The 27,497-nt window shown below is 42.9% G+C and overlaps 1 protein-coding gene across 1 annotated transcript in view; it reads right to left on the bottom strand.

Moving 5' to 3' along the window:
• Nucleotides 1-1,455: 1,455 nt before the first annotated feature.
• The window catches only part of LOC107123709 (collagen alpha-1(XXIII) chain-like), a 379,133-nt gene continuing 353,091 nt past the window's right edge, over nucleotides 1,456-27,497 (bottom strand). Inside the window, exons 4-6 of the mRNA XM_015427033.1 lie at nucleotides 16,016-16,023; nucleotides 10,435-10,461; nucleotides 1,456-1,545 (exon numbers count right to left, since the gene is read on the bottom strand). Coding sequence (XP_015282519.1) covers nucleotides 1,456-1,545; nucleotides 10,435-10,461; nucleotides 16,016-16,023 — 125 coding nt within the window. The remainder of the gene's footprint in view (nucleotides 1,546-10,434; nucleotides 10,462-16,015; nucleotides 16,024-27,497) is intronic.

Here is a 27,497-nt window from a genome sequence, read left to right as displayed (position 1 = left end):
GGTTTGCCATTTCAGACTGCACCGCTTTTTCCCGCTTTTCCCCCGCCGTTTTTTGCCCGTGCGGGCGATCTCCGGCTTTTTAAAAAAACGTTCGCTTTAGAGCGCTATAGCGCTATAGCAGTATAACAAAACACTCCATGCATTCCAATGGGATTGATATAATGCTATTCCGTTAGAGCGTTACAGCGCTATAACGCTATAAAGCAAACGTTGAAAAAAAAGCCGGAGATCACCTGCGTGGGCAAAAAACGGTGGGAAAAAGCGCATCGGAACCGGGAGATGAAACTGAGGAGTACTTGGAAGCGGTTGACAGGTAAAACGTTTCAGCCCCGTTTCCTAAATGGGACAGAAGTGATTGTGTATGAAATGACAAATATATTCCGGAAGGGAACCGGTTCTCAAATGGTTCTGTCTGAAATGACAGACCAGAAACCGTTTGGGAACCATTCCTCTTCCGGAATATATTGCCTGTCTGAAATTCCTCCATTATATCAACCCCATTAGAATGCCTGGAGTGTTGTGTTATAGCACTATAGTGCTATAGCGCTCTAAAGTGAACATTTTTAAAAAAAAGCCGGAGATTGCCCACGCGGGGGGTAAAGTGGGAAAAAGCGGTGCAGTCTGAAATGGCAAACCACTTCAGATCCAGCTCTTTACCGGAAGGGGAAAGCCATGTGTGAAATGGCAGCCCTATACCGGTTTACTCCACAACGGATCTAAAATGGCTTCAAAATGGGTTAAAAAGGGTAATGTGAAATTACTATTTATTTGTTTGGCATTCCCTCAGTGATCCTGCCTTCCTGATCAATGTTTTAATTCTCTGTTTTTGTTTTAATGATGTGTGTGTTTTTCTTTTGGTTGGCTTTAATGGATTTAAAATCTGATTTTATTATGTATTTTTAAATTTGTTAGCCACCTTGGTGGCTCTTGTGAGGGCAGAAAGGCAGGATATAATTTTTTGTAGAATACAATAAAAAATAAACTGTAGCTTACCTACTATACCCCTAAACCTGGCTCTGACAAGACTGAAAAGTTTTCTGTCACAGAATATCTAAACGCTCAGCACGCTACACCGCAGACAAAATAATTGCAGCCAAGCTATAATTTACAAAAGAAATCTCTTCTCTGTTAAGTATGTGAATAATAGCTAAAGCTGGCAAAAACAACATTAAAATGGGAAGAGGACAATAAACAATATCACTTTGGTCATTCACTATAAAACATCGAACAAATTTTAATTGGAAAAACAACAGCTCTCTGTCTCTGCTAGGCTCTACATTTTTACCAGCAGTGGCAATGGGAACAGCCAGCTTCAGCTGACAAAGCCCACAGGAAACACAATTCATGGTTGTTTCCTTGGTGACTGCTACTAGTTGAAACAACAGCAGCATCCTTGCCTGCATTTGGGTGATATCAAAGTTTGTCAAACGGCAGCTAGCTCCCCTTTCCCATGCCCTATTCCCTGGGTTCAGCTTTGTCTTCCAAGAGGGAAAAGATCTCTTCACAAAACAACTGAGAAGAACCAGCTGGCATTCCAGCATAAGTCTAGAAAGACACCAGGAATTTCTGAAGTTTCACAGGGAGCAGAAGGGCAGAATTATTAAATGAGTGGTGGAAGACCTCCAATCCCATCCTAAGCAGAGTTATACCTTTCCATGTCTATTCCTCAATGGGCTTAGAAGGTTGTACCTCTGCTTTGGGTGCTGTCGGTCTTTCTGTTGTGGCTGGCATCACTAATCACTGTAAGTGGAAAACTCTGATTTCCACTGGTCTGGTGGATGCCCACCAAACTGTCATGGGGTAATTTTGGGGAGCCCCTGATGAAACTGGGGATGTCTGTCTTTCTGTCCTTCAGAACCTGCTTTTGGAGACTTGGGGGATGGTGTGAGCTTAGGGGGGATGCTTGCCTTGTTTCCAGTGTCTGGCTGGGTGTGTGTGTGTGCCCAGGTGTAGTCTCCCTGTGAGTTTGGTGTCACTGGCTTGCTCCTGAGCTGTTTCACAGACTCCTGTTACTGCAGCTGTCTTTTCCAGAGAGAGCACTGGGGAGACCTTTTTGGGGAGCCCGTAACTGGGACCCCAGAAATGCAATCTGCCCCCAACTTGGAGTGATTGTAGAGGACTGGGCAGCATGGTGAGGTCCCATGTGTGTTTGGTGTGTGTAGCTTGCGGGGGGGGGGTTGGGTTCCATTCTATATATTTTTGAACATGTGCCTGACATTTCCTCCAAAAGCACTTCCCTGGCTGGCCTTTAGTCCTGTTGGGTTTGCAGTGCCACAGTGGCACTGGTTCTGCTGGGCTTGCAAAAAATGTTCCCCATCTTCAGTTTCTACTGAAAGGACCTCTGGTTTGACCTTAGTCTATTGGAAACAATGGAGGATGGGGGCACCAAACTGCACACACCATGAACTGACCCGCATTTTCCCAGTTGGTATTCATCCCTACTCATTAATTGTGAGGTGGAGAATGAACTGAATAAAGAGAAAGAGGCCAGAGGCCAGAGGATATAAATAAAGCTCTAGTAAAATCTGCACTCCAGGAAGACAGAGAAACAATCTAGGTGAGCAACCCCCCAAAATGAGTGTTTTCATCAACGGTGTAGTATCACTAGCTCTGTTCTGTGTAACTTATGCATACTCTAATCCATACATCGTGACAAAAAGCAACTTTTTGGTGCAGCTGCAATTAATTTAAAGAGTTGGCGGGCATGGGAGCACAGATGACAGGGCAGTGAAGAGGCAAGGGAGAAGCGGGAGGGTTTCAACAGGGCATTTCTCCCTTTAAAACAATGTGAGCATTACCACTGGTCAAAGAATTAATATTCTGGCTTTTTCCTTTTTCCTTTTTTTTTTAAAGAAAAGGACATTGATGAGAATGACAATGCTTTCCCTTGAGGTTTGCCAGTTTTTGCTGGGGGTGGGGGACATGCATTGGAGAAAGTGGGGCAGAGGTAACAAATGAAAGTAAAGACCCTCTTCTTTAACTTCTGTCGTAACAGAACTGTTCATATAAAGGACAGTGGTACAATAGCATTAAATAAATCACATCAGCACTTAAAAAAAGGTGTGTATGTGTGTATGTGAAATGCAGTATTTGAAGAGGAATGTTACTGGATTCTGAAGAATCACCTAGTGAACAAATACTGTCAATAATGGAAGAAGAGACTAGTGTAGTTGGCCCAGAGATAAAGTGTTTGGGGCTTTTTGTTTAGAAAAAAACATGATTCAGCAATGGACATGAGAGGTAGTCATAAAGTTATGGATCATGTAGAGAAAACTCACAGAATGAATTTTTCCTCTCTCATGCCATATACTAGATTGCTCACTGAAACTGAGAGTTGGTAGATTCAGGACTGACAAATGGAAGTACTGAACACATAAGAGAACACGTAAGAGAACCATCCAGAGTTTATTAAGTGCCTATTGGGCTTTGGTATATGAGAATCCTGCTCATGGCAATGCAATGAATCTCTGTTGACTCCTTTCTAAACTGTGGGTCTTACAACCCATAGCTGTGTAATAAAATAAGCACAACTTAAGAAAAAAATTACAAGATAAATAATGATATTTTCCTTTATTGTTTACTTCTAGCTTATCTATTTTTCAAATATATTTCTCAGTCTTCTGGCCTCAAAGTAGTGCATCTTGAATTAAAATCAATGTAAAATAAACACAATTAAAAGCATGCCTATCAAAAAAGTAAAATTCAAACTGAAGAGTAAACAATACACTAGATAAAATAAGTAAGTCAGCCCATTGTCTCCCAACTAATCACAAATTAAAAAGACTTTAGTCATTTTTCCTCTTAAAAGTGAAGGTGTATGCCTGGGTTGGGGCCGCAGTGGCTCAGAAGTTAAGACTCTGAATTGCAGACCGGAAGGCCAGTAGTTCAGCAGTTCGAGACCCTAGTGCCGTGTGACAGAGTGATCTCCCGTCTCTGGCCCCAGCTCCTGCCAACTGAGCAGTTTGAAAGCAAGAAATTGCAAGTAGATAAATAGGTACTGCTTTGGTGGGAAGGTAACAGCGTTCCGTGCACCTTGGCGACTAGTCATGCTGGCCACATGACCATGGAAACGTCTCTGGACAGCGCTGGCTCTTTGGCTTGGAAATGGAGATGAGCCCCACTCCCTAGAGTCGGATTCGACTGGCTTTTGAGCAAGGGAAACCTTTACCTTTACCATGCCTGGTAAATTCATTAGCCAGTTAATTCTGCAAAATGGCCACCACAGCTTGGAATATTGTAAAGGTATACTTCTTTTTTTTGTATGTCTGGTCTAAGGACTGTAACAATAAATTGAACTGAACTATCACAGCTGCAGAAGCCTTGGCCCTGGGACTCACCAGCTTTGTGCTAGGTTTGCCAACATCCAGGTGAGGCCTGATGATCCCCCAGAATTACAACTGATCTGGTGGGCTGTATGGCATTATACCCTGCTGTGGTCCCCCCTCCCCATGCTCTACCTCCAAATCTCCAGGAATTTCCCTACCCAGGGTTGGCAACCCTAGCTTTGTCTGTGGAGCTGGGGGGGGGGACTGTCCTGATAATCTAGCCCAATCATGGAAGCTAAGAGTATTAGCCAGTGTTGATACTTAGGCTAGTATCTGGATGGGAGATCTCCATGGACTACCAGGGTCATGATGTGGAGGCAGGAAATGGCAAACCACCTCTGAATTTCTCTTGCCTTGAAAATCGTACAGGGTCAGCATGCCAGCTGTGACTTGATGCTCCCCCCCCAAAAAAAGGAAGTTGGATTCATATGAAGTTTATATCAAATTCCAGCAGTAATACTATACCAGAGAGGTGCCAGTGTAGGGAGAAAAACAGTTCAAAAAGAAATTCTGGAACTTGTATTGCTCTTGAAACTAAAATGTTGCTCCGTTTTGATTTCCTGAGGAGATAAGTGGGATTTTACTTTTTGCTTCTGCTTGGTGCACAAGTAAAAGAAAGCAGAATGACCTCAATGTAACATACCAGCAGACATCCATACATAACGATAACGAACATTTCACTTTCCAAAATATCCTTCTTGAAAACGTTAGGGAAGCTTCTGTCACTTAACTGGTAGAACCCTGGGCAACATACATCTTTAAAAGAATCCAGAACACTCAAGTTACATTTCAACTCTCTTTGAGGCAAACAGCTGAACTGACCTCCTCTGTAAGTGTCCCTCATATGTACACAAAAATTTCACTAGGCGGTGTCCTGACACCGAGAGAAAAACATTCAGTTTTCTGATCATAGCACAAGACACATCTTGAAGACAAAGAAGATGCACGTCAATTATAAATAATAAATCACAAATAGTGAAGAGCGAATGTGCATCACAGGCCCATTTCCTAGTTCCTGACAATTCTGATCATTTCACAGTGAAAGGTTAACTAATTAGACCAGTCTGCCTAAACAGCTGGGTTTGGCAGAGATCATCAGCTGCTCTAACTCAACACAAGACACTAGTGTCTGCTTTTCATTTGATCAAATTCCTTTCTTCTTGTAAGGCCACGGCATACTTAGAATACACAGTTTTAGCCTCATTACCAGAAAATGCTACTTATTGTATTTTTACAGTTGTTTGAAGCCAATATATGTTTATTTAGGTAGGATTATGATAGCATCAAGGTCAACAGCACTGAGTGGACAGCCCATTGGGAGCATTACAGGCATGCCAAGTGCAGCTAGTGAAACTTCAGTTCCATGCACTGGTGGAGCAGATTATACTGGTGGAACTGCTAGCCCATTCCCCACTGGCCTACTTTTTATTTCACTGCATGCATTCTAGAAGCCTTCTGTTTTCATGGCCACCTGTCAGTCTTTCTAAGGGTAGGTTTTACAGATAGATGAGGAAACTAAACTGTGAGGTAGGACAGATAGCAAGCTATGGGGACAGTTAGGTTTGCTAGCCTCTAGGTGGGGCCTGGAGATCTGCAATGACAAAAGAACTCAAGACTACAGAGATCAGCTCCCCTGGAGAAAATGGCTGCTTTGGAGGGTGGACTCTATGGTATTCTGCCTTGCAGAGGCCCCTCCCCTGACCAACCCTGTATTATCTGGGCTCCACCTCCAAATATCAAGGGATTATAGTCCCTTGATATAACAATAGTCATACCTAGGAATGGGCACGAACCTGCCCAAGACCCTAAGTTCACACCTCAATGACCCTCCCATGACCCTCCATGTGGTTTTGGAGGTTTGTGAGGCTCATGGTGAGAAGTGGGGGGATTGCTGAAATAGCATGCATCTATTTCAGCGTAACAGCTGATGGGTGCACCAGCTCCACTGTTAGGTTTAAATGGCTGCAAGTCATTAAACCAGCTGGTTGGGTTCAGGCATTTTTTGCCCAGTTTGGGCACACCCTGAACTGAACTGGAATATTCTGGTTTGTGCCCATCCCTAGTCATACCTCACCATTCTCCCAAATGAGGAGCAAAAGCAGCTTACATAGTTCTCCTGGCCTCCATTTTATCCTCATAACAACCCATTAGGTAGGTCTGGTGAAGAGTGTGTGACTGGCCCAAGGTCACCAAGCAAGCTTCCATGGCGAGGGTGTGTGTGTGTGGATTTGAACCTGGATCTCCTTCACCCCTGTCCAGCAGTCTAATCACTACACCATTCTGGCTCTGATAGTCAGGGGACGTTCTTAACCTTGCCTTGTCTTCCACTCTCCTTGGGTCTGCTGCCTCACCCTTCTTGCCTACTTGGGAGTAAACCTTTCTTTCCATTTAGGGTTGCCAGCTCTGGACTGGGAAATATCTGGAGATTTTGGGGGTGGAGCTTGGGAAGGTGTGAGGAGGGACCTCAGCAGGGTACAATGCCATAGAGTTCACCCTCCAAAGCAGCCATTTTCTCCAGGGGAAACATCTAATAACTATTGTCTGGAAATCAGTTGTATAAGCAGGAGATCTCCAGGCCCCAAATGGAGGCTGGCAGCCCTGCCTCCAATGCAAACAGCTGATCTGGGCTAAGATGTTCTGATTCCCTTCGTTCTTGGCACTGCAAGTCCCATCATAATCCTGAAGCTGGGGGCAGTTTCAAAAAAGCTCTCAGATTTTTTCCCCTTGAGTAATTATCCCTGCCACAAACAGGGAACCTTAGCTTTCATTGCAAATAGTGTGTGCATGGTATGAGTGTGTGCATGTTCTGGAGATAACCTGAGCCAAGAATGCTCTGATTTCCTTTGTTTCTGTCACTGCAACTCCCATGATCATCCAAGAGCCAGCATGGTGTAGTGGTTAAGAGCAGCGGACTCACATCTGGAGAACTGGGTTTGATTCCCCACTCCTCCTCCACATGTAGCCAGCTGGGTGACCTTGGGTCAGTCACAACTGTCTCAGAGCTCTCCCAGCCCCACCTACCTCACAGGGTGTCTGCTGGGGAAGGGAAGGTGACTGTAAGCTGCTCTGAGACTCCTTCAGGTAGTGAAGGGCGGGGTATAAAACCTACCCTTCTTCTTGAAGCCATTGGCCAATTTTTGAGACTCTTAGCTTTATTTTCTGATGAGTTATGCCTGCTGCAAACAGATGGATAGGTGGACATAGAATTCTTTTATTGTTATTGATGAGTTTCATCTTTTTATGCAATAACTGTAATTATAATATTACAAGTTGTATTTACACCCTTTGGTCTATGCTGGCAGTTTGCAAACTGCAAAGTCTATGTGCCTATGGAATCATATTTAAAAGCCCAGAAGTAGAAAGGGTTGTTAACGTAAGAACATAAGAGAAGCCAATGTTGGATCAGGCCAATGGCCCATCTAGTCCAGCACTCTGTCACATAGTGGCCAAAAATACCAGGTGCCATCAGGAGGTCCACCAGTGGGGCCAGGACATCACAATCCTTCCCACTGTTGCCCCCCCCAAGCACCAAGAATACAGAGCATCACTTGCCCCAGAGCCCCTATCTATACCTTGTGGCTAATAGCCACTGATGGACCTCTGCTCCATATGTTTATTCAGTTCCCTCTTGAAGGCGTCCATGCTTGTAGCCGCCACTGCCTCCTGTGGCAGTGAATTCCATGTGTTAATCACTCTTTGGGTGAAGAAGTACTTCTTTTTATCTGTTCTAACCCGACCGCTCAGCAATTTCATGGAGTGCCCACGAGTTCTTGTATTGTGAGAAAGGGAGAAAAGTCCTTCTTTCTCGACCTGCTCTATCCCATGCATAATCTTATAAACCTCGATCATGTCACCCCTCAGCCGTCATTGTTTTTTTAACATGTTGTGTTGTTGTTGTTGTTGGTGATGTCTTGTATTAATATCAAGAACCAAGCTAGAAGCAGGGCATTTTAAAACAGAGTCTTAACTCTGTTCATGAAGCACCAAGACTGCATTCCAGGGGAAATGATATGAGTCTTGCAAAGGAGTCTTGCATTGTTTTCTTTACTAAGGGAAGACTATAAATGTATTATCAACTAATGGTATGTAATTATAAGATTTAGGGCATTCCAACATTTCCTGTTTGCAGGGGTCTGTGACTAAAAACAGAGCAAGACATTGCAAAAAGTAAGAATGCGTCAAGGTTTGATGGGCAGTAGAAGTATTTCCAAAACCAGCATTCATTCATAATAAGGATTCAGCTTCCTAGTGACTGTATTTAGGCCACCCATTTAGAACAAACTCTGCTTCCTTAATCTTTAATAAATTAAATTCTTAGTGTTTGTAAAGCTGCTTAGGCATTTATGTGAGTTGGTCTTTTTTGCTTTTCTCAATGGCAGAACTTGCACAGGGGTGGCTTTAACTTCTCCTAGTATGCACATCCTGGCTACTTCCACTACTGTTGTTACCCTTCTGTTTTCATGGCAGCTCCCTTACACCTGATAGGTATCTAAGAAGAAGAAGAAGAGTTGGTTTTATACCCTACCTTTCACTACCTGAAAGAGTCTCCAAGCGGCTTACAATTGCCTTCCCTTCCTCTCCCCACAACAGACACCCTGTGAGATCAGTGGGGCTGAGAGAGGTCTGAGAGAGCTGTGATTGACCCAAGATCAACCAGCTGGCTCCATGTGGAGGAGTGGGGAATCAAACCCAGTTCTCCAGATTAGAGTATGCCGCTCTTAACCACTACATCATGCTGGTTGTCTATGACGCAGAAAGTCGAGTTGACATAAATGGTTAACATATCGTGCTGTGTTAGAATTCCAGCAAGGTGAATACAAATTAAAATCTAGAGAAGAATTAATAATTGAAGGCCATACTAAGTTGCCACTGGTTTATGTATTTACAAATTTTGGAAAGGTTCGAAGCTGGTAAAAGGTACCATGATTTTGAGCAATCTAACATTTAAATGTTATATTCAGAGCGGTGAATGAAGAGCCACCCAAATTGGAGGAAGCCTTCAGACTTTCTTGAACAGAATGACTGGATTCATCTCAGTTAAATTTATGGTGGGAATTTACTGTGGAAACAGGAAGTAGTCATGCTGTGTTCACTTCCCCCTGCCCCTGCCTTTTAAAAAAGCCTAGGTGACATACTAGAGTGACAGATTTCTCAACTGCTAAATCATTCACACATTATCAAATAAAGGTAAACAAAAAAGTGTCACTCCTCACTATTCCATTGCAGCACCTTCTAGTAGGTGCCCATGACACTTGTACAATACCTCTCAAACAGAAATCACAAAAACAATGGATGTGCTTTGGGGGGGGGGAGAATCACATTTTCCAAAACACACAAACACATCCCTTTCTGGGAAACTGGAGTTGCTGCACAGTCTCACGGGAATATTTCTAGACAGCACACAGGAAATAGGTAACATGAGCTGATTTTCTGGGAAGCCACTTAGTTAGCAGACACCAAATCTAGCAAGTATTTACGCAAATTATCTAAAGGAAGGAACAGCTACAGAATGTTAACATCCAAATAAGTTATGGTCCATTTACTACATTCTAACAATCAGCAGGTCACTACTAAATGTAAGCCTTTCTGTGAGTGCAAGTTAGTGCACTGACAGTTCTTACTCTCTTTGTTTACAATCAAGCAAACACTGAGACATTTTTGACAGGAATCTGCTCAACATAGGTCTTCCTAAAACAAATCCCTTTGGGGGCCTTGAATATGTCTTGGAGCTATAATGAACACACATAACCCTTGTGTAAGGAGGGAACTGCCCATTGAGGGGCACTGCCACATGCATAGTTTGTTTTACTCCTGGTATATTTCCCCTAAAGCTAAAGTAAATGAGAAAGCCTTTTTATGTTCCCACACACAGTAACGTTTACCTGGAACTTTGGGAAAAACCCCAGACTGCAACCAGACATGTTACTTGCTCATGAACTTATTCTGGAGGAGACCTACACATATTCAACATCTCTTCCAAGTTTTAAGATTAAAACCCTTTTCACTATTATGAGCGACAGACAGAGACAGAGAAAGCAGAAAAGAAGATGGCAAAAATGAGATACGTTGCACAGCTTGGAGAAAGATTGCAAAATAAAGGCAAAGTTACCGGGTAACCATCTCGTCCTGACTGCCCCTGTGATATTAAATAAGGAAAACAATAACATCAATCATTTGCACTTAACAGCAGCAAGACATTACAGTCAATATAAGGATGCCAGGTGTTGATCTGAGAAGGACAAAAACTCCACAGGCTCCACCCCCCCCCAACAGCACGAGAGCTCAAGAAAAGCAGTTCATAGCAGGTTCTGTAAATCCTGATCTCACTGTACCATCAAAACAACCCTGTGAGATAGGTTAGGCTGAGAAGTTCAGATCTGCCCATGATCTTTACGGATAAGCAGAGATTTAAATTGAGCTCTCCCAAGCTTAAAAACCATGCTGTCTACAAAACCACATCAGCCTTCTGCCATCAGTTTTTTTTTAAAAAAAATTCCCTACTAAGAGAGAAACTTGACATATTTTTAAGACAAGAAAGCAGTTTTGTTCCAGGGACGTTATTTCTCGACTTCATGTGTATTATTACTGCAAGGCTTGGTCTCTCTCCCATATCCTGCAGCATAATCCCATTTGATTTTGTAGCCTATCATTTATCATTATATTTAGGTCGCCTTGATCCCATGAGATTAGCTTTCATTTTAGAATATATATTGTTGTACCCCAGAGTTAAACAGCACTACAGGTTAAAAGATTAAGTACATCTGGAGTATTCCTTTGTTTTACTTAATCCTTCTTCACTCCTGCTTATTGGTTTGATCACTGTAATTTATCATTGTTCTTCTTATACTACGAGCAGGCTAACAAGTGGGCTGACAACTGAGTAGTCATGGAGGAGAAGAGTACTTTCCAGGGTCAGGGGAAGTGGCTTGGTCCCTTGACCCTATACTTTGCCACAGACTGGCACACAAAGCAATTTTTTTGCTGCCCAATTATTTTTTGGCACATAAGACAGAAGGGCTACAACTGTGGCAGATTCAACAGTACAGACTTCACATACTGTTAGGGTTGCCAGCCTCCAGGTGAGGCCTAGAGATCTGCTGGTATTAAAACAGAGCTCCAGGTGACAGAGATCAGTTCCCCTGGAGAAAATGGCTGCTCTGGACGATGGACTCTATGGCACTGTACTCTGCCGAGCTCCCTCCCCTCCCTAAACCCCGCCCTCCCCAGTCTCTACCCTCAAATCCCCAGGAATATTGCCACCTGGAGTTGGCAACCCTACATATAGTAAAGCATATTAGGCAGCCCATGTTTATTTCAGTGGACTTTGTGCTATAAACTCCATCTTATTTCTGTTACAGCTGTTGAGAAAGTAATGAAATGGGCTGAAAGGGAAACATGTCAGTAGTAGTTTATTTTTTATGGGCATTCTTTTGAGAAGTATTTGATTGCTCCTTGGGTCACTGAATGAGTGACTATGTTCTTAATCTTCAAAAACTCAAACGTTCTTTTCCATTACCAGGTTCTGACTGTTGAAAAACTGAAGTACTCTACAGTAATGCCAACTTTTAGTAATGGAGCCTTTTTACTTATTTTAAATTCTTCCCACAGAATGCATGCATGCTTCCATCTCAAAACAGAATCTCAGAGTAATGAAAGCTCAATATCAGAGGGTCAGATCAGGACTGGGCTCCCAATTTTTTAACCCCCAGGGCAAGAAGCCATGGATGAAAGGCCAGTTCTTCGCAGTCCCTCCCTCACTGGAATGGGCATCCTTCAAATCACAAGAACACCTCAAAAGGAGAGTGGGTTGAGAAAGGGTAAAAACAAAGCCCTTGTGCAGGCCATCTGTAAACTCAGAGTTATAATCCTGCCACGACTCTCATTGGGGCTGTGTGTCTGCCATTGTGGGTCTACAGCCCAGTAGGCATACACCCACTTGTATTGGCCATGGGTCAGATGCAGAAAAGAATACAGGACTGTGTAATGCAGAATTCTTCTATGTCAGTGTGCCTCCACGGTTTCTACCCTACCATATGGAGGGTTTTATAATATTTGATATGGTTAGTGGTAAATTATAACTGCATGGTAAGTGAATCCTTCAGGTTGCAGGAATTACCTACTCAGCATGTGACTTTAATATCCTCTGTAACTAATTCTTTTGAAGCACATTTGAACAGTGTACATTCTGCAAACAGAATGGTCGGCCATCCCACAGTCATAAATACTGTACCACAAAATCTAATGTTTAATACGTAACCCATTTTATGACAACCAAAAAGTAGAACTCCAGAACAAGTCAGACCTGGTGGCACAGAAATTTTTAAGTACAATGTGATGCTATGAGGCACAGGCAGTAATCAATTCCTTATGCCTAAGGGGATGGGGAAGTGGGGGTGGGGTGGCATATTAGAAGAAACTAATAGACACAAATGTAGTGCTGTCCAAATAAAATAACTGTGTTTTGTGGGCTTGGGGACAGCATTTAGAGCTTAAAAGAACTAAAAGTTGCACTAAAGGATACAGTTATACGGCTTAGGAGGAAAACATGCTCTGCACATAAAATATGTAAATTTCCTCTATGAAAGGAAATGAAAGCCTTATCTGAGTAGAAAAGGCTTCTTTGCAACTCCATAGCAGAACAGCAATATCCAATGAAACTGATTGAAGACCAAAAGGAGGAGGAGGAAAAACAAATCTTGACCGAAAATTCAAAACTCAAAAGTAAACAAAGCATGAAGTGGAGAAAATGTAAGGACCTGATCCTGCAACTGATAGCATGCTTGTAATCTAATGCAACCAAGCAGAGTCCTTTCGTAGCTCCAGGTGGAAAGATAACAGGGCAATTCACATATGTTAGCAATTGCAAAACAACAACCAATAAAGTAATATTTTCAGTTACAATCAGGTGAAGTATGGCGAGCGACAGCAGCGATTATCTCTGTGATTTAAAAAAAATTACCATACATAAGTTAATCAAGCTGCAGGCCAATTTATTTATCTCATGAATGCTAGAAACACATGTTGCATATTCAATCACAGAAATTCCAACAGAACTAGAACGTAAGTGTACAATGGAAATGCTATCAAGCCCATATGCTATCCAATACAACTGTGTAAATTCCAAGTGCAAAGGTTCTGAGCTCTGAGGCTGGCAGCGACTACATCCACAACCACTGAATACTCCCTACTAATATTATTTTTTGTAACTTCTATCACTGATAGTGTTTTTGTAGCAAAGAGTGATTATATATGTAAAGGTTTGTATTGTTTCCATTTTTCATCTCCTCCTCATCAATCAGCTTTAGAATATTGGTAAGTTGTTCTTTTGAAGTGTTCAGACAGCAGCTTTTGCACATATAGTCTGATAAAACCAATCTTCATGACACAACGGCAAAGTACTTTTCAGAATAGTGTATTTTGAATAGATGAAACTCCAAACAGAACCTCAATCAGAGTAAAATGCATATTGTTTGATGCTTAAGGATATTTTTACTGATGACAAAGTAATGTTTTGTTTTTTTATGTCACTCTCCTCTGCATTTTTCACATTCATATTGCAGCATTTTCTTCTGATGAGATTGCTAGACTACATTTTGATCATTCATGAGGGCACACAAATGCCAGGAAGGAGGTGAAAGGATATCCTCAAAGACAACAGTTTTCTGTATGTGTGACAAATTTTTCTTTCAGTATCAGGTTCTGAAATAAAATAAAACTAATCTTTTTTGATTTGTGCCTGAATCAGCTCAGGTGTTTGAGAGGTAGTGTCTTAATTTGAAGGAACATGTATGTATCTTTACAGATGAAATGGCAAAGGGTGAACTTGCTATTTAGGTAGTTGGAGCTATATAACTCCAGCATGTTTCTCTAAGGATCTCTGGGAATCTAGCTCCTAATTTCTGTTGGACATTTTGAATATCCCACCAAGAAGAGTAAGTTAGCCACAGGAGGGGGGGCAGAAAGAGGTTTAAACAAGCTGTGCAATTAGGATGTTGCCTGAAGGCAACCAAGCTAGGAACACCTCCACTTTCTCTCCTTTCCCACTTGCCGGGGAGGAACTTTGGGAACATTTCTGCCAGCTGAGTAAGGTCTGGACTGAGCTGCTGTTCTCTTTCTGTATTGCACGTATTTACGGCCTAGGTGTCCTCCTAGATGGGACCTTTGGCACAAACCAGAGGGCTCATGGCCCTTGTTTCCAGGCTTGCCAGGGATGGGGGATCCCCTGACCCCAGCTGGCAGTTGCTTAGCTGGCCAGCTGGGGGGGGGGAGGCACCAAATGGTGGGGAGATACCAGCAGTGTCCGGACAGATTGATGTCACTCTCCTTGTGCCCAGAAGTGATGTCAGCACATCACCGGGGGACATCATGGCACTCTGGTATTTTGGCAAAACTGTATGATTAAGACACATAGTTTTGCCCAAATGTCAGAGTAATTGGCATCTCCTGGCGACACACTGACATCACTTGGGTTCATGGGAAGTGATATCAACATGTTGCTGATGACATAATTGTGTCACAGCAATCCTGTTTGGTTCTTAGCCCATGGCTTGCAGCATGTGGCCCTAAGAGAGCCAGGTCAGTGGATCCAGGATGAGTCCAGGATGTTGCAACTCTGTACTGTATATATTTCGTTTGTTTATTTGGTGAAACTGTATTTTTGTGTTTATTCTATGAGCAGCTTTGTGTCCTCGTGTGGGAGAAAAGCTCTGTAAAAATCCTTAAATAAACAAACAAATTGCATGGTGTCCTCATGCACCAGATTAACAGTTTGCTAAACTACTGGTCTCCCCTCCATTAATTTCATCAAAGAGCTGGGTAGGGTTTTTTAAAGAGTAGAAAGATGATTGAGCTATGTTCTAGTTTAAATCTAGTATGTATATATGATGTATTTATTTATTTATTGCCATCAAGTCAAGCTGACTTCTGGCAACCCCTAGTGAGGCTGAAAGGCAAGGGACATTCAGCGGTGGCTTGCCATCACCTGCCTCTGCGTCATGACCCTGGTATTCCTTGGAGGTCTCCCATCCAAATACTAGCCGGGGCTGGCCCTGCTTAGCTTCCGAGGTCTGATGAGATTGGGCATGCCTGGGCTATCCAGGTCAGGGTGTATATGATCTATTTTTGTAAGTGTGTGTCTTAATGAAAAGACGAGTGCAAGTAGAGCTGGGATTTAGACAACTACACCATGAAACACACTTCCAAGGCTGGGTTCAAAACATTCTCACATATGTCCTGTTTTCTACTTGCTGAATAGCCACACGCATACACACAGAGTTGTGCATTCACCTGGACAAGCGCAACTCTATATGCAGCCAGCAACACTACTAATTATACCCCCAGCACATTAGTTGCTGGAAGCAAGTGAGAAATTAAAATTTGCAATAAACAATACCAGCATAACATGCATTTTTTAAAAAAAGTTGGCTTACAAAAAGCTCATTTTTGTAAGAAAAAGAGAAAAAATATTTTTACTAGGTTTAAGATGACCACAAAACCCTTTAGGCAGAAACGTAAGCATTATTCTCTTTAACTGTTTGTCTACAATCAGAGGGAAAAGCAGCATCTGTTACCAATTTGTGTTCTAGGCACACCTCTATTAAAAGTGCTGTTCTGACAAAACTATACAAAAAAGGAAACAAATGTCTTAACTTTGTTGACTCAAGACCAAGAGCAATGTCCATGGTACTTACTGGAGGACCTGAAAAACAAAATGCAACATGTTTAGCATTAATAAAAGAGGGCTAAAAACTCAAAGTATATTTCTATATAACAAAAAAGCCTTCTGAAGTTACAAGTAAAGGCCCTGTTCACCTCCAAATGATGAACTGTATAATATGCAGGTGTTTCAGAAATGAAGGAATTACTTAAGGCATGCTGTAGTATTTCCTGTAGTTTTATCAAATCTAGGATGCTGAGATTATAAATTCACAAACCTGAAAACACCCACCTAAAGCAAATAAAACTATAAGATGACATCACTGCAACACTGAGCTGGATCAATACAAAAACAGAGGTAAAGGTGAACATATGGCCATTGCCAAAAAGTGAAGCTGAAGTCAGAAGATTCATATGGAGTAAGCCTATACTAAAGCACTTTGAGGCTGGCCAGTGTCAATCCTTCCCAGTTAATCTTCCACCCAACTTGCATTCTTACTGGCGCTTTCTATACATGGTATACTGGGAGGTTCTTAAGGATATTTACTACACCACATGCAAGCAACAGTTGAGTACTGAGTTCAAAAAGACATTGCCTGTGACAAAAAAGAAACAAAAAGGATCCCTAGGTACAATAGTCTTAAGGGCCACTTGACTCTTCCTACATAGAAAAACAAAATGGACAATTTTGTACACTCTCAGGAGTTATTATGCACATATGTCTTTTTTCCAAGTCCCTGTGTGTGGGAAAGCTCTATATGGCAATGGTTCTCTACAAATGGTCACATGCACCGTTTTAACACATAGTAAAGTATGTGTTTACCACCTACCTTCACATTTTAGGCCCCTCTCAACCCAGTTATGCAATACATCAGGTTATCTTCTTGTGCACATGTCAACCACCTTTTCCATTATCCATTCAGACAAATGATTGCCTGCTAAACTCTACCTCTTACTTTCATATTAGGTTTGGCAGATAACAGAGGTACTTCTGATAATCCATGTCTGAACACAGGTAATAGATTCAAGATGATAATCTGGATACTAAAGCAAGCATATCCCTGTACCCCAAATTAATTCTTCTAATATCTACTCAGTCTTGTCTGTAAAATTCACATGGAACTGACAGAAGGCAAATCCCCAAGCTTCTGTTTTATTTTTATTAGACTTGCAGCCTGTTCTTCCTCTAAAAACGCAGAGTGGTTTGCATGGATTTCCCAGTAATCACTTTATCAAGGGACCAATCAAATCCATTCCTGTTTAGCTTCAACGATGCTATGATATTGGATGATCCTGGGCTATTCTCATTGAAGTTTGACAAACATCAATAGTGTTTCCTGGTCTGTATCACATCAGAGTACAGGTGGAGGAACAAATGTTCGATTTACACTGAAGTTAGCATGTCAGAAAGAAAGATTTCAGCACAGCCCTCTCCCTAATATGCTGTCTTTTCATATACGGAGTGGTTTTCGACATTGAGAATTCATTCAAACATATGGGCCTCCATTCGAAATCTAAAGTGGTACAAGCCAGGAAAGTCTTTACCTTGTAGCCCTTATTGTTGCAGTACTGTTTGTTTGGGAGGGAAGCTGGCATGGTACAGCCCAATATTATCAGATCTTGGAAGCTAAGCAGGATCAGCCTTGGTTAGTACCTGGATGGCAGACCAAGGCAAACCACGTCTGCTTCTCGCTTGCCTTGAAAGCCCCTTGCTGGGGTCATCATAAGTCGGCTGCAAGTTGATGGCACTTCTCTCTCTCTCTCTCTCTCGCTCTCTCTCTCTCTCTCTCGCTCTCTCTCTCTCTCTCTCGCTCTCTCTCTCTCTCTCTCGCTCTCTCTCTCTCTCTCTCGCTCTCTCTCTCTCTCTCTCGCTCTCTCTCTCTCTCTCTCGCTCTCTCTCTCTCTCTCTCACACACACACAGAGAGAGAGAGAGAGAGAGATTGCTTCCCTACTTAGGCTCTTCATACTCTGCCCCCAGTCTTGCTATATCCTCACAGAGACCCCGATAACAGAGGTGAGCATTTGGTCTGAGTAGCCTAATGGAATCCATGTTTCGCTCCTATTTACAAGAGACATTTTTACACTCTTTTCTTTTTAGTGTCTTCATGCTCCATTTCCTATGTGATCAAAACCAGAAGGATTAAATAGGGGGGAATGTGGGAAAAATTAAAGAAAAACTGAACGCCTTGAAAAACAATTTAAAATTAGAAACATGCCTTTGTTTGTTTATGCAAGCATCTTCAAGCACTGAACCTACTTTAAATCCCATTTTAATGTCAACGGAGACAAGGTATCAACCTAAAGTACTGGAATAATAATTATAGACAGATCAAGGAATCCTTTGGCTTCATATTGTGTTCCTGCTGGGTTCGAAGGTCCCATGCTGAAAAAGTCTGGCATGGACACGAGGCCACAACTCAAGGCAGTATAGCTGTGCCAGAAGCCAGCCCCAACTCTATAGTATTTTATTAATGCTTTTGCGTTGACACATCACAGTGGTGCCATAAGTCCGTGCAGCAGTGGCACAGCTGGAGAGGGGGCAAAGTGGAGCTGGAGCTGCTGATGGTTCCTTTATGGCTTCTGAGGCCCACTGAGGCTGGAACTCAGAAACCACTACAATAACGCCAGCCTAAACTGAAGACTGAATGTTGGGATGAAAGGTTTCCTGGCAGGAAACACAGCTGCAGAACGATGCCTTCCTTCCCAGGGACTGGATGCAAGCAGAAACAGTTCATTAATATAACCAGGCTGTCCAATGGAGCACATCTATGTGACACAAAAATGCTGTGCTTAATGAACTACAAGATGAATTGCTTCTCAATTCAACAGGCACATTAGAGCTTCAGCGAGAAAATTTAAAAAAATATTCTAGTCAAAGAGGACAATATTTGGTCCCTAAGTCAAGTTGCTTACTTTGGAGTCCTTGGCATAACTAGCTCAAGAAGAGATTCCATTTCTTCCAAGTGGGATTTTTTAAAAAGTGGGATTGGCTAGAATTTATTGTGTATACTGTAGAGCAGGATAAAAATCCAGTAAATAAATCCAGTATTTTAGAGGTTCATGAGGTACGAGGTCAATAAAACATCCAACTTTAAAATCTCATGACTTCTATAAGCCTGCTACATTTGTACTGGTTGTTACTAGGCTATTGGCCAGCATAATTAGCTGAGATGTGTTACATCACACATTAAATTTCTATTCCCTGATGAAAACATCCTCTACAGGGAACAAAATGTAGCCCCAAGGACTAATTACTTCCAAGCCAAGCCCTGTATTTTCAAACTGTATCTTGCTAGTTCTCAGTTTATTAACATACAAAAGTTGTGTTCCTTTAGGAAAAGTCTGTATCATTCCTGAGTTCCTGAACTCCCCCCCACCAAGATATTGCAATAAAATACTTGCTGCTGTGATCACGTAAAGAAAACAATGACCCCATGATTTTTGGGAACTTTTGGCAAAAGTATCATCATCGGACCTCTGGAAGAGAGAAGGTATACATATTGAAAATTCTCATGTACTGCCTCTGTTTGAAAGGAGAATGCCAGTGCTTTGAGAGAATTAACCTGTTTCCTGGCAATACGCTCCTGGGAAATGCATGTTCTCTGACGTGAGCACTGGTTAACCTCATGATCATTGCTAATAGGACTGAATCCTGCAGAAAAACTTGAGGAAGGACTTAGTGGAGCTCTCAGCAAAAGGAAGAACAGAAATTTTCACGAGAGACAACAAGCTGCTGGGGTAGAAAGAGAAGTAAAAGGTAAAAAAAGATTCACTCTGCCCATTCATTTCACAAGCTTCTCTGCAGGACGTAACACACTGTTATCTTGTTTGGGAGCAATACTTTTAAACTGTTTGACATTTTGAATCTTTATAATTTCCCTTTTGAATTCCTGTAACAGGCAGTGAGGGACAACACACATTTGACAGATGCACAACTGCTTAAGAAGTACTGGTACCCAAGAACTATCTCTCCTTATATATAAAATCTCTCCTTATATATAAAAGCCAGTTGGGGTGGCTTCCGTCCAGTGGGGTGCGGACTCTCTTGTATGATCTAACAATTCAAATCTGTATATACTATGAAGTTTTACCTCTGCCTTTCTAAATCCGGACAATCTCCTATTATATATACTCCCCGGCCTGTTCAATAAAATATTATTGTTGTTTTGAAAGTTACTTTGCCTCAAGGGCCATTTCAATAAGAGTTTAAATACAAGACAAGACAGCTCCTGTATTTTCCCCTAAGTTTCTGTGCTGGGTCAGAAGCCTAAACTAGTATCTGTAACAGGGTGGGACAGTTAAAGCTTATAAAATAAAGAATACATGCTTCTGAAGGATGGCTCAGTCACAGAGGGGAAGTAAAAAAAATGGGGGGGGATGAGAAAATTTGCCTGGGAGTGGGGGAGATTCAGGGGTCTGTCATACATGGCTACCCTGGAAATATCTTCTCTCTTAGTAAGTCATTATTTTTTAAAAATAAATGGGGAGCCAAGGCTAAAATATTTCAACTTGCTGAAATTTACAACCTTACAGATAATCACGGCAACAGATACATGGTTGTATTAGCTGGTATATTATTTCTTCTGTATGGCTGTGCCCAAAGGGTCACTATGTATGGAGGATTGAGTAGATGGATTAGCCCTGGATCATGTCACACACTATATTTGGAATTTCTCTAATTTCAAATGCAGATCATCCTGTAGCTATGAGACTTCTCTTGGGGAAACCAAGATCCACAGCGCAATCCTAAGAGATGCACCTTTCTAAGCCAACTGACTTCAGTGGATTTAGAAGGGTATAACTGCTTAGGATTCCACGTTGGACTTCACAGAACTAGTCCAATGACTCCTGGCTTCTGTCTACTGAACTACCTTTGCTGTTGAGATAGTAGCAAACAGGACTGGAATCAGAGTCAAGCCTTATTTTTCCATTCTCAAAGCTTTATTTTTATATGAATAAAATGGACACTCACGCAGGGGCCATGTAACATCATCTGAAACATGTTTAAAATGGGACATCTTACTTGTTATTTTTATTGCACTAGTTCCCACAGACTTGCATAGGACCTTGTGCTGTTGGGTGATCTGCAAATTGGGGGGGGGGGAATGGGGGGAGGAGTCAGAGGAGGAGAGCATTCTTTCCAGAAAGTTTATAGCCTTGGTGATCTGCTTAACTTTGCATTCACAGGAAAGATGGTCCCAGATAAACAATCCAGAGAAAAAAGGAGAGGCACCAAAGAGTTACAGTGAGCAAAACAGAAGGATATGTAGACTTATTATAAAGCTCACAATGACTTGGCGCAGTGTAATTTAAATAAAAATCTTAGCATAACAAACAAACATTCTACATCCCAAGGCCTCTATCTCAGGCACAAGGACTAAAGAAAGTGAGTTTGTTCTTCCTGAGGTAGCTTTAGGTGTATACTAATGTTGAAGTATGTTACTGGAAATTGTGCTTTAAAGCATCTGCTTGTAAGCGTGATGGGAAATACCACACTGGGGAAAATTAATAGACTTTGATAAGCAGAACTGGCTTTTCTCCCAGTGGGTTCCCTGCTATCCCTTAATTTCCCACATCTAAGATTACTTCACACATTGACATTCCTATGGTGTGAATCTACTAAAGTAGTATAATCTGAAGAGGCTACATGTTTCTTTGTTTTAAAATTATGTGTTTATGAAGGGTATATTGGCTGTGACTCACTGATTCATGTAACCAAAGTGCATCTGTATTTAAAATAGAAATGAAGCCAATTCAAATAGCATATACATACCAAAATATGAAGTGTGAAGTATTCAATATATAGGATGATGCTTTGGACCAGTGGGGGAGAAAGGTCAGTTATATCCCACCTGCCCAAGGCAACTAGCTCAGAGGATGCCTTCAATTTCCTTTTACAGAGATGAGTTTCTTTATTTTCTGAGCTTGCAATACCAGAAATGCATAGAATCATAGAGTTGGAAGAGACCTCCAGGGTCATCTAGTCCAACACCCTGCACAATCCAGGAAATTCACAAATACCTCCTCCCACACCCCCAGTGACCCCATCTCCATGCCCAGAAGATGGTGAAAAAACCTCCAGGATCCCTGGCCAAACTGGCCTGGAGAAAATTGCTTCCTGACCCCAAAGTGGCAATCAGCATTTTCTTCGGTGTGTAAAGAAAGGGCTACAAGAACTGAGCACCGATGGAAACCTTCCTTCCCTCCCAGCCAGTGTTACCTCTAAGCTGAGTTAGTGTGAGCTAGCTCACAGTTTTGTAGCCTCCGGCTCACACATTTTTGTCTTAGCTCAGGAAGGATGGCTCCAGAGCAAACTAATTTATGCAGTAGCCAAATTGCTTGCTCACAACTTTAATGCCAGTAGCTCACAGAGTAGAATTTTTGCTCACAGGACTCCATAGCTTAGAGGGAACATTGCGTCCCAGTCATGATCTTCCTAAGTTCACAGAATCAGCATTGCTGTCAGATGGCCATCTAGCCTCTATTTAAAAACCTCCGAAGAAAGAGAGCCCACCACCTTCCAAGGAAGTCTGTTCCACTGAGGAACTGCTCTAACTATCAGGAAGTTCTTCCTAATGTTTAGCTGAAAACTCTTTTGATTTAATTTCAATCCACTGGTTCTTGTCCGACCTTCTGGGGCAACAAAAAACAACTCCGCACCATCCTCTATATGACATGCCTTCAAGATGGTTATGTCACCTCTCAGTCGTCTTGTCTCCATGCTAAACAGACTGAGCTGCTTCAACCTTTCCTCATAGGACTTGGTCTTCAGACCCCTCATCATCTTCACTGCCCTCCTCTGGACATGTTCCAGCTTGTCTATACCTTTCTTAAATTGTGGTGCCCAAAACTGAACACAATACTATAGGTGAGATCTAACCAGAACAGAGTAAAGAGGTACCATCACTTCGCGTGATCTGGACACTATACTTCTGTTGATACAGCCCCAAATCACATTTGCCTTTTTAGCTTCTGCATCACACTGCAGACTCATATTCAGTGTATGGTCTACTAAGACCCCTAGATCCTTTTTGCACATACTATTGCCAAGACAAGTCTCCCCCATCCTATAATTATGCATTTGATTTTTCCTACCTAAATGCAGAACTTTACATTTATCCAAACAACTCCAAGTTTTCCTGGAGGATGCTTCCATCCTTGATCCGTTCCAGTCCAGCTTCCATCCTGGCGATGGGACAGAGATGGCTCTGGTTGCCCTTACAGATGATCTCTGTAGGCAGCTGGATCGGGGCAGGTTGGCGTTGCTGTTTTTATTAGATCTAACAGCAGCATTCGACACAGTCGACTATGATCTGTTGACCCACTGCCTCGCTGATGTAGGAGTTCGGGGGACTGCCTTACAATGGTTCTCCTCCTTTCTCCATGGTCGGGGACAGAGGGTGGCACTTGGTGAGAGGGTCTCCTCGCGATACCCACTTGAATGTGGAGTGCCGCAAGGGGCGGTCCTCTCGCCAATGCTATTTAACAGCTACATGTGCCCCCTCGCCCAATTAGCCAGGTGTTATGGGCTAGGTTGCCATCAATATGCGGATGACACCCAGCCCTACCTGTTAATGGATGGCCATCCGTCTTCTGCCCCTGAAACTCTGGCTGAGGCTCTGGAAGCTGTGGTTGGATGGTTGTACCTGGGTCGGTGTGTGTGTGTAGATGTGGGTAGCAGACTCCTCACACTGCCTTTGGTGCCAGCCCAGAAAGTGAGGAGTTTGGGAGTAATACTGGATGCCTCTCTCTATGGAGGCCCAGGTTACTGCAGTTGCCAGATCTGCATTTTTCTATCTTAGGCAGATAAGGCTGCTGAGACCATATCTCTCCCCCCCAGGACTTAGGTACAGTGATCCATGCAATGGTCACTTCCAGGCTTGATTACTGCAACTCACTGTATGTAGGCTTACCCTTGAGGCTGACCCGGAAATTACAGCTGGTGCAAAATGCGGCGGATGCCTGCTGACATCGACGCCTTTGCGGGCTCACATCCAGCAGGTGCTCCGCCAACTGCATTGGTAGCCAGTTGACTTCTGGATTCACTTCAAGGTGCTGGTAATTACCTTCAAAGCCTTGTACGGCCTGGGACCCACAAATTGGAGGAACCGCCTCTTCCCATATACGCCCCGAAGAGCATTACGCTTCCCCTGGCCCGAAGGATGTCCATCTTGCCTCGACCAGGGCCAGGGCTTTTTCTGCCCTGGCCCCTGCCTGGTGGAACATGCTCCCAATCAAGATTAGGGCCCTGCAGGATCTTCTTCAATTCTGCAGAGCCTGTAAGACGGAGCTGTTCCGCCAGGCCTTTGGCTGAGGCAGTGGACGTCTCTATATGGCCTCCCTGAGGTGGTTGTCACCTGTCCACCTGTTAACCCAAATAATACGCTAAAGAACCGTACAACCAGTGACTGTCAGAAGTGTGATTGGGTTTTAATGACTCATGTTCAGTGTATGGTCTACTAAGACCCCAGATCCTTTTTGCACATACTACTGCCAAGACAAGTCTCCCCCAATCTATAATTATGCATTTGAGATTTTTCCTACTTAAATGCAGAACTTTACATTTATCTCCACTGAAATTCATTTTATTTGTTTTAGCCCAGTTTTCCAGACTGTCAAAATCATCCTGTATCCTGACACTTTCTACTGTATTTTCTATCCCTCCCAATTTAGTATCATCTGCAAATTTAATAAGCATTCCCTCTATTCCTTCATCCAAATCATTTATAAAGATAGTGAACAAAATAGGTCCCAGGACAGATCCCTTAGTCACTCCACTTGTCACTCCTCTTCAAGAGGATGAGGACCTATTAATAAGCACTCTTTGGGTGCGATCTGTCAACCAGTTACAGATCCACCTAACAGTAACAGGATCCAAACCACATTTTACCAACTTGTCAACAAGAATATTATGTAGAGCCTTATCAAAAGCTTTATTGAAATCAAGATAAACTATGTCTACAGTATTCCCCCAATCGAGCAAGGTAGTAAATTTCTAAAAAAGAGAGAGATAAAGTTAGTCTGACATGACTTGTTCTTGAGAAATCCATGCTGGCTCTTAGTAATAGCCATCCTTTCTAAATGCTCAAGGACTGACTGTTTGATTATTTGTTCTAAAACTTTTCCAGGTACAGCCATCAAGCTGATGGGTCGGGGGACATTTGCCCATCTCCAGTCTTCTGGTACCTCACCTGTTCACCAAGCATTCTCAAAAATAATGGACAGAGGTATGGCCAAATAAAGGCTTCAAATAGGACCAGATTAATTCAAGTGATATCAGTCTTCACTCTGTGTTTGTGTGTTTAAAATATAACAATCCCAGATAAAGATCAAGCAGTGAATATGCTCAATATTTGACAATATTTTCTCCCCTTTGACACTGCCACCAGAATAAGCTATTTTTAGGAATATGTAAATTTTATGGCTACCATTTGACTCAACTAAAACAACAACCCCAAACCCATTACGTTGTGCTTCTCACTTGCTTGCAGCCTTCCTATCATAAATGTACAAAGGACATAGCACTCATCTTCTGAGACTTGTTAGATCATTGTGTACTGGGGAAAAATTGTGAAACATTTTTTAAAATAACAGCAGTACTGGAAAGGTTTCTGAATAAATGCAGTTAATCTTCTTGAGATTCTGTATGTTATTTATATTAAGTAGACTTAACATGACTATAGTCAACCATTTATTACGTGGTTTCTTCTTGTCAACTTACTACAGGGCATGTGTAGCCATAGGGGAAACTGTATTACTGTGCCACATAAGTTTTGTGATTATTTTTACCACTCACCATGTCAAGGCCCCCGCTGAGCTGGCTCTGGACTCTGTCATGGAAGCTTCTGAGGAGCCTGAGACGTGGCTTGGTGGAGAGCAGGAAATTTCAGAAGACCCCTGCAGGGCAGATGAGCCTGGTTCACCTGCTCCAGAGCTTGCCCCTGATCAGCCTGCAAAAGGAGCTCCTCCACCAGAACTTCTCTCTGTCCCTTCAGGTCATAGGACAACTAAGCACCAGCCCAAGACTCAGTCCAGAAGTCCTCCAGAATCTGCCTCCCCCAAGAAGGAGTGACGGAGGCAGAGGGCTGGTGCTGAGATAGCTCAGTAAAGATGCAGTGTCAGGCTGGCAGCCCATGCTTTGCCTCCTGGGCCAGATCTTGGTGGACATAATCCTTTACAAGATTCTGGTTCTAGTTAATCCTGGCTAGATGAGTCCCATGTGCTGCTCCCAGAGCAGGTGGACCTGCTGTTCTCTCAGCCTATTTGAGTCTTGGGCTGGGAATAGAAGCTCGCTGGATCAACTGGTCCACTAAGCGTAAGCCTGTGTCCCTGGTCCAGCTCCTTACCTCCAGCTTCTGTTGATGCACAGTCCTTGCTATCCAAGCCTGAGGGTGCTACCACTCGAGGAGACCTGACTGACCCTGCTTGCAGGACAAACCTGCAACTGATCTTAAATTCAAGGAAGCAGAGATATGGCAAAATATGCCTTACCACAGTGTGGATACTGGAGATGAGGGTCTTCCCGTGTGGTCACCAAACTCTCTAGTAAACTAACTAAGAAACCACATATTGAAGAGCTGGCAATGGCCAACCACAGACTGCAATCCTAAGAATGTTTACTTCTGAGTGAAGATCAGGTTGCCCATCTCATCCTCCTGCATCATGTCTATGGTTTCTCACTCAAACATCTTCTCCATCCTGGTCCTCACCTCTTAAATCCCACTCTCTATTCTTCCTACCTGTTTCTCAAACACACTCCATCTCTATATTCACCAATATCCTCAAATTCTACCCTCTGGATCATCCTGATCATACTGTCCCCTTTTTTCTGCCACTTTAATTTTCAATTAGTCTTCCTAATTCATAGTCTCTTTTGTTTCCTTTCAATTTTACCCGTCATCAGTTATAACCAGATTTTTCTTTTACCCGTCATCAGTTATAACCAGATTTTTCTATGTTACTCATCTCCTCTACTTCAGTAGTTCCTTAAAAAAAAATCTACAGTGGCCTGGATCTGAGAACCTGGTTGCTATGGTCTTCCCATTTGGAACCCAGGACTCCTTTCCATTTTTAGAGACACATTCAGTTTACACGGGGCTTATTTGGCTTCACAGTTGTTGACTGAATAGAGAACACACCCTAAAACTCTGGTGGTGAACCTATGGCATGCATGCCAGAGGTGGCACTCAGAGCCCTCTCTGTGGGCATGCGTGCTGTCGCCCCAGCTGCCTGGGCGACCCCCGATTGGGCAGTTTGAATGGAGGGGGGGCCCACACAAGGCAGATGTCAAGCCAGCAGGGGAAGAGAAGCCGACTGCGCCCCGTGACTCCCCTTCTCCTCCGAGGCGGCTGACCACGACGAACAGCACCAGCAGCAGCCTGCAGGAAGGAATGCCTGCCCGAGTGAATGCATCTCTCTGTGTCCTGAGCCCCGCCTGGCCGGTGCTTCAGCTCCTCCAAGCCTGCAAGCGAGTGTCCCTCTCCTCCTCCTCCGTCCTGTCCTCCACCAGCGTCAGC

The sequence above is a fragment of the Gekko japonicus genome, unplaced genomic scaffold (assembly GCF_001447785.1).
Source record: "Gekko japonicus isolate JY-2015 unplaced genomic scaffold, Gekko_japonicus_V1.1 scaffold374, whole genome shotgun sequence".
Classification (NCBI taxonomy): Eukaryota; Metazoa; Chordata; class Lepidosauria; order Squamata; family Gekkonidae; genus Gekko; species Gekko japonicus.
The sequence above is the reverse complement of the archived record's forward strand: the minus strand, read 5'-3'. Positions and strand labels throughout refer to the sequence as shown.